General features: G+C 46.4%; 1 protein-coding gene across 5 annotated transcripts in view; it reads left to right on the top strand.

The window, feature by feature from the left end:
• The window catches only part of LOC102382623 (F-box/WD repeat-containing protein 1A-like), an 85,955-nt gene extending 78,903 nt beyond the window's left edge, over positions 1–7,052 (top strand). For 2 of the 5 annotated variants that reach the window (XR_323537.2, XM_025201241.1), the window contains one exon: positions 2,021–2,255. Coding sequence is in view for 3 of the 5 variants with exons in the window: in XM_025201241.1 (XP_025057026.1) it covers positions 2,021–2,139 (119 nt within the window). In the remaining 2 variants the exon portion in view is untranslated. Of the gene's footprint in view, positions 49–2,020; positions 2,256–6,880 lie in introns of those variants that run through there. The other 3 variants (XM_025201239.1, XM_006021266.2, XM_025201240.1) reach the window with 3 other exon arrangements.
• The last annotated feature ends 448 nt before the right edge of the window (positions 7,053–7,500 follow it).

The raw sequence follows: 7,500 nt of genomic DNA, 5'->3' as shown, positions 1-7,500 counted from the left end.
ACAAATCACCGACCTTGTGCGTAATCTAGGGATGCACCAGCCCGACCACCCCACCCCTCGCACTCGCATCCAGCACAACCCTTTGCACACAGACACTGTTCAGCGTGGTTTTAAGCTGCCTTCGCCTATAGACCCAGAGTCTTAGTGCTGCGCTGCTTTTTATTTAAACTAGAATTAGCAGCTGAGACGTGCCAGCAGGTTTGCACGATGGAGGCACCGCGCGTCCTAGCGCGCAACCCAGACATCCATTGTTTCTAATCTGCATTATACACCAACGTGACAAGATAACAGTGCCGGGACAGTAAGCCTTGTCGAAAGTATCCGAATAAATATTTCCTTGCTGCATAAGCACGAGGGGGGAGGAAAGAGCAGGCTTAAACAAGGCAGATATTATCTTAGTTTACAGAAGCTGCATCAATAAACTGCAGTGCTTCTAATAAAGCCACTCAGTGTCTGGATTTAACTAATGGCTGATTTTCACGGCCTTGACAGTGAGCTGTGTGCGTTATTTTCTCCTGATATTGTAAAAATAATGAGAGCAAATTAGAACAATCAGTTTACACAGATAGCTCCTGATTGGAGGTGATGGGCAATATGGCAGCGGGTAATCCATCTTCGGGCTCCTGTCACATTAACTTCAGCAGTGTGGAAAAGATCAGGCGGAGCAAGCCGGGATCCTGCCCAATCAGAACACTGAAATTAATGAGAAGAGCATTGTTCTGTGATCAACCTTTTAATTAGCACGAGTGGAGATGGAGGGAGTGATGAAGCTGGCAGCACAGCTGCACAATGCCGGGCATGTTTTCTGCGAGGGGGAGGAAAAACATGGGTTTTAAATTACCCCTTCTGTGCTCCCTGTACACCGGCAGTGTGTCTTCATCTGAAACTCCTTTTAAAGACCTCAGCAGCCGCATCCAGGTTCCTCTTGCAAGCGGGGCTGTTACTAATGAGAGGTTTAGACCCGGGTCTTATCGGGGGGGTCGGTTAGGAAAATGTGGACTGCTGGTTCAAAGAGCCCAAGCCCCGGGTTGGGAATCGGCTGCAAAGTTTCACTGTGCTCCTAATCAGGTGGATAAAACGGCAGCAAGGCTTTTCTGCTCGTTCACCTCCCTCTTCAGCGGTGCGACTCTCGCTCCAGAATAATTCTCTGAATCCGGGTTACAAAGTGGGATTAGACATTTGCACTCATTTCCTAATGCTCTTTTGTTCTTTCTTTCACCTTCATTTTCTGTGACGTTGGAAAGTGAACGCAACGCGAAATGATTATCGAAAGGCTCTGGCTTTCTCTTATCCCTCCTCTGCAAGAGATAGCAGCTAAACACTCGGGTTAACAGCAGCACACACTAAAAATAGAAACTAAAATTAATTATGTCAGTCAAACCTGAGGACTGGTTTGTTTTTTTCCTTTCTTTCTTAAAGGGGATAAGGGCATTCCCAGGGAGGGATTGAAATTCGGGTGTTGTGGATTTCTGAAGAGGAAAGCAGCAGAAAAATATTAGAGAATAGAATTAGTGGTTGCATCCGGGTAAGGACATTTATAGCAAAAGCAAGTAACTTCCTTAATACAGTGCCTCCTGCTCCTGATGTCCATGTCCTGTTTTTGCAGTCCCTGCTTTTCCCTTTCCATGGCCCAGAGAAGGGCTGATGTCTGAAAAAAGCAATACTGTCTGTGTGTGTTTGTGTGTGTGTGTGTATGTGATGTGTGTATACTGTATATATAGTATGTGTGTGTGTGTAGTGTATGTATGTGTGTATAGTATATGTGCATGTGTAGTATGTGTGTGTATGTGTATGTATATATATATGTATGTATGTATATATGTGTGTGTGTGTGTGTGTATAGTGTGTGTCTGTATGTACGTGTGTGTATATAGTGTGTGTGTGTGTGTAAGTGCGTGTCTGTATATAGTGTGTATATGTGTGTCTATGTACATGCGTGTGTGTAGCATTGCTTTTTTCAATACAATGCAATATATCTATTTGGGGGGGGCCTTCCGTGTCTATGGTAATTGTCTTTCAGCCTGCAGCCAGGGCATTTGTGCAGCCTCTCTTCACTTCTCCACACCCAACAACCTGATTACCGGTCCACAAATAGACCCTTTGGAGAGTTTCTCAGCAGAACGTAAACTGTGCGCATGAAGCTGATATACCGTGCGTGTCGTCCTGTACAGACCTGCTCTCGCTCTTCCACGATACAAACCCACCCGCTGATTGACTGCGCGCGGCTTGCTTATGTGTGGAAAGCAGTAAATCCACGGAGCTGAATTTAAAGCTTTCTGTTTATTCCAGGCAAACTGCTACATCTTCAGTCCCAGTAGTAAATCTGGACTTTTCACAACAGAGAAAGTGTAACGGTAATTCTTCTTTACAGCAAATGGGAGTTTGGCTTTAACGGTGTTGGTCAGCATCATTTCCTTTCTCGCAGTGGTACAGGCCTGAACACGGCCGAAAGCAATCGGGAGAAGCCTTTGGTTTTGCGGGTTATATTGGGCACCCCTGTTTGCTGTTTTGTTCTTGGTGGACCTTGCGATGCTCCCAATGCTTCCCATGACGAGGTCGCATTTTCAGTTGTTCATAACTTTGCCAGTATTTCACTTTTTGGGCGAAAATTTTACCTCTGCCTCGGGCAGAATTTTTTTTTTTCTGGGTTTTTTGTTGGTTTTTTTTTAGCCTGAGGGGAGAAATACAATTCAGTCTACAGGACAAATGTGCTCTCTTAATGAACAGCTGTTCGACATTTTGTTTTATCCTTGTTGTTCCGTGTGTGGCCCCAGGCCTTGTTTATTGTGCACTATTCAAACTCTGCTCCGAAGACAGAATTATTCATTTCCACGGGGGCTCTTTCTACGATGCTCATCACTGTCATTTGAGCACCTCGCAAGCCTTAATTAATCTTCACAACAGCCTTGCCAGGGGAAGGGAGATGGTATTCTCCCCATTTTACAGAGCAGTAGCTGAGTCACGGAGAGGTTCAGGGAAAAGGTCGGTGTGCCCAGTCCGAGGACTCAGAGCTGGTTCTTAGCAGTGTATAACATTTCATGCTCAGAGCGTAACTACCACTGACTTCCTTTGCAGCCGTGAGTGCTTGGCACTTCTGCAGTTCAGACCCTAGGGTTTCAAGTCTGGCCTAACAAAACAAACAGGGAAAACATCATACCCATTTCACAGGTAGGAAAACCAAGGCAGAGGTGGAAAATGCATCAAGAAAAGAGGGGAAACCACCCATGAAAAGTTTGGGTGTAAATGGCTTCCTAGCATTGAGCAAGGGGGTTTGTGGCAGAGGCAGGGATACACTTGGATTCTCCAAGGCAGCCTTCAGCCTCTTCGCTGCAAGGCTGTCTTTTCTCCTCCTGCCAACCCAGGCTTCAGTCACCGCCCACTCACCTTCCAGTTCAGCACCAAACGGAGCACAGGTCCTACAGAGAAGCCCTCTATATCCCACCCCAGAGAGGAAGCCTAACCTATGTATGCACTGACTGAACCAGCAGGAAAAGTATATGATTAAGGAACGATTCTGGTACTGATTTCAGCAAGGGGAAATAAGATACAGCAACTTTTCTGGGCATCCACTGAAATTAGGCTATTATCAAAATACACATCCCTTTTGTGCAACGTTTTGTATCAAGATTCTAGGGAATGTAAAAACATTATACCCATTTCACAGATAGGGAAACCGAGGCAGAGGTGGAAAATACATCAAGAACACAAAAAGGGTCACACCAGGCAGGAGCACGGACTGAACCAGAAAAATATATATGATTTAAGGAACTGATGACTCTTGTCCTAATGTGTATGCACGAGGGAGCCAAATTGAAGTCACAGAGGCAACCGTGATGATGTTATTTTAATAGTTTGTGTGTGTGCGCGTGTGCACATGAGATTTTATAAGCACTGTAGTTTTATCACATTGAGGGTTACAGCCGAAGATCATTGCCCCAGAGGTTAAAAACTCACCTGCAGTCAGTTGCCATTCAATTGTAGATCAGTAGGCTAGAAATTATCACTGTTTTCGATCATTAATTCCGCATTCAAAGATGCGCCCATTGTGATGAATAAGGGGCTTTAAGTAATTTCTTCAGTAAACTAACCACGAAAAGCTCTTTTTCCCCTCCGTGTGCGGCTCACTGAATCACATAACCACTGTGGCCAGGAGCAGACTTCTCTGTTCATAATGGCGTCCGCTAGGGTGAGTCCGATTTCTCACCTTTCCTGTGCCCTTTCATTTTCACTCGAAAACGTGTTGTTTCAGCGCTTCTGAACACTCACCATTTGCTATCTCAGGGCTGTTTAAAATCTGCTTTTTGGGGGGTTATTACCATTTCCATTTTTTTCTAACGGGACTTTTGATGTCTTGCATAGTGTCTGAGAAGCTTACAAAAAGCCTTGGAGAGAGAACATGCCCGAACGCTGCATTGAAGTGCAGAATAAGTGTAAATCTCTCTGTGCTCAGTTACCCTCTGCAGCATCTGTTTTAAAGCAGTCCTGTGACCCCATGTCAGCAAATGGCTAATTGCTTTAGTTTTGCTTGCTGAAATCTATTGAGCGGTTTAAGAAAGGAATAGTATAAAAATATTTTAGATTGCAGGTCTTTTACAAATGCATTTCAAAGATAAAATAGCTTATATGGCATATATCCTAGCGACTCAGGCCAGGATGGTCTCTTGAGTAGAGAACTGGACTAGGAACCAGATTTTCAGGGCACTTATTCTCAGCCCTGTCTGCTGTCCTTGGTGCATTGTCCACCTCTGCCTCGGTTTCCCTGTGAAATGGGTATAATGTTTTACATCCTCTGGAATCTCAATACAAAACACTACGCAAAGGGATATGTCTTTTGATAACAGCCTAATACGTAGCTAAAGTTGCTGTATCTCATTTCCCTTCGTTGAAAGTCATGTGAAAAATGAGTGACTGAGAAATTAGCTTACTTCACAAGATTAAATAATGTATATAATCAAAGCAAATCAGGACGTTTCAAAGCTAGCTGTTCTTGGGCTGAAAATGCACAGAAATGGGGAGACTTAAAACCCTCAGACCCCAGTAAAACTACTCCACAGCTTTAGATCTGTTTGTCGCTTCCCAGAGAGATTCAATTAAGGGCTTGGGACTACACGAGAAATTGCTGCCCAAAATAATATTATTGAGAAAACTATAACAAGGGAAGAACAAATATGTCTGAGAATGCACTGGCTTCTGACACCTTAACTATGGAGTCGCTACCGTGACTCCATAATGGAGTATCCTGGCATGGGGTACAGTATTGGAAATAGCATGAATATGCCACATGTGAATTTATAGTCAACTTAAGGAGTGTTAAACCTTACACACATGTGCAAATGCACATACTGCACTTCTGGCACTTCCTTCTTTCTCTTGCGGGTTAGAGTTGCTCCAACTCCTGCCTAGCTACAGCAACCGCCTCATCTCTTGGTCATATACTCTGTTTTCTTAACATTTCGGTAAGATTGCCGTATACCTTGCACATTGAATCTGGCTGGAGCACGGCCGTTCTGTCCAAGGCAAGCTTTTGGATTAATTTTTCTCTCCCTAGAGACGCATGTTCCTGAAAACACGAGATTTTTGTGGATTTCTGCCGCACCAAAATGGAACAATTCTCTCCCGTGTTTTGTGTCCCCTTTCCCAAATTGGTCTGAAGTTTTCCTCTGTTTTGGTTTAAGTCTCTTCTTAGCTGTGTTGCTGCTTTTATTTTGAGACTAGGGTGTTACCCCGTGCCTTCAGTCCCAGAGTCTTGCCATGCTTGATACACATCTAGGAGACAGGCATGTAGGAGGTAGGTGTCCCACGAGCAGAGGATTTTGCTGCCCCAGGTAGGACAGGACTGTCTGTGGGAGACCCAGGAATAGAATTAGCCTGGGGTTCTGCTGACGCCTCTCCGAGATATTTGCCCGCTGCCTTCAGTGTCGTTGTGCAGAAACTACATTCAATAGTAAGTTTGCAAGCGAAGCTCTCGAACACTTGGAAATGACAATGTTCGGGTTGCAGGAAGCCAAGGGTATTTTTGGTGTTGTCTTTTATTGGACAAGCTCTATAGTTGGGAGAAATGTTAGACAAGTTTTCAGGCACCAAGTGCCGTTCTCCAGTCTGGTCCTCCTTTGAGTTCTTGTCTGTGTTCACGGGCCACTGTGAGTGTGCAAGATCGGAGACGTTTTGCCCTAGCAGTGCCCATATAGCCGACATGTGCCCTGCCTCTCTCGGTGCTCTGCGCTCAGGGCACGAGGGGTGCTGCACTTCCCGCTCCGTGGCTCTTCTCAGCAGGCGTGGCTCGAGATGGAGCTTGTGCAGTCTGCTCCAGACCACGCTCGGCCTACAGCTGTTCTCTGGATCCAGCCTGCTCTCCTCTTTGTCTTGCTTCTGTTTCCAAGCCACGTTTAGTTTTGCTTTTTCTTAATTTTTCCTTTCTGGTTCCAGCATGTGACTCTTCCAGTTGCACGAAGCTCCATTTCCCCCCCACCCGCTCTCTCCCTGACCACGGCTCTCTCCTTGACTTTGGTTTGGCTTCCCTCAGGTCTCCTGGCTTTAACCCATGTCCTTTCTGTAAGCAGGCTGCACTTGCCATTTGTGCCTGCCTTCCTGTAGCTCTGTGCCACCAGTACACACACAAGTGTAATTCTGTCCCTAGAACAAAGGTTTTCCTCTTCCCTGCCACTTTTTGGTTACTCAGTCTCAAGGGCCAGATGGTGCCATGTTAGAAAAAGTAGGTGCAATATGGGTTTTCAGGAACATGAACAGAGTGGAATAGGATCAGACGTGGGTGCCTAAATCCACATAGACACCCAGTAAATGGAATGGACCCTGGCCTGAAACATCTCCACTGTGAGCCTCTGTACTGATCTCCCTGGTCCTGCCTGTCTGTCATCTCCAGCTCCAGTGCTGAGCAGACAGCTGCCCCTGGTTCCAGGCTCGCAAGGTGGGCGGATCGAAACCTGATGATATTCAGCACAGAGAAATGCAGTGTGCTCCACCTTGGGAGAAAGAGCCCCACATCACGCTTACAGGCTTGGCAGCGCTACACTCACTAGCGCCACGACTGAAAGAGACTTGGGGGTCGTGATGGACCACGAGATGAACACGAGCCACCAATGCGATGCCACAGCCGGCAGAGCACATACAACTGGCTTGCATCTACCGATGCGTCTCAAGCAGGACCCAAGAAGTCATCCTCCTGCTTTACTCAGCTTTGGTGAGGCCGCAGCTGGAGTACTGCATCCAGTTCTGGGGTCCGCACTTTGGGAAGGACGTGGAGAAGCTCGAGAGTCCAGAGCAGAGCCACATGCATGATCAGAGGTTGAGAGAGCAGACCTTATGAGGAGAGGCTGCGAGCCGTGGGACTCTTCAGCCTGGAGAAGCGCAGGCTCAGGGGGACTTGGTGGCAGCCTGTAAGTATATAAGGGGCGTGCTCAGGAACTGGGGGAACGCCTGTTCACCAGGGCACCCCAAGGGAAGACGAAGTCTAACGGTCACAGACTGCTGGAAGACTGTTTT

This window comes from Alligator sinensis, unplaced genomic scaffold (genome assembly GCF_000455745.1).
Source record: "Alligator sinensis unplaced genomic scaffold, ASM45574v1 scaffold61_1, whole genome shotgun sequence".
Taxonomy (NCBI): domain Eukaryota; kingdom Metazoa; phylum Chordata; order Crocodylia; family Alligatoridae; genus Alligator; species Alligator sinensis.
Note: the sequence above shows the minus strand (reverse complement) of the source record. Positions and strands in the feature narration are given on the sequence as shown.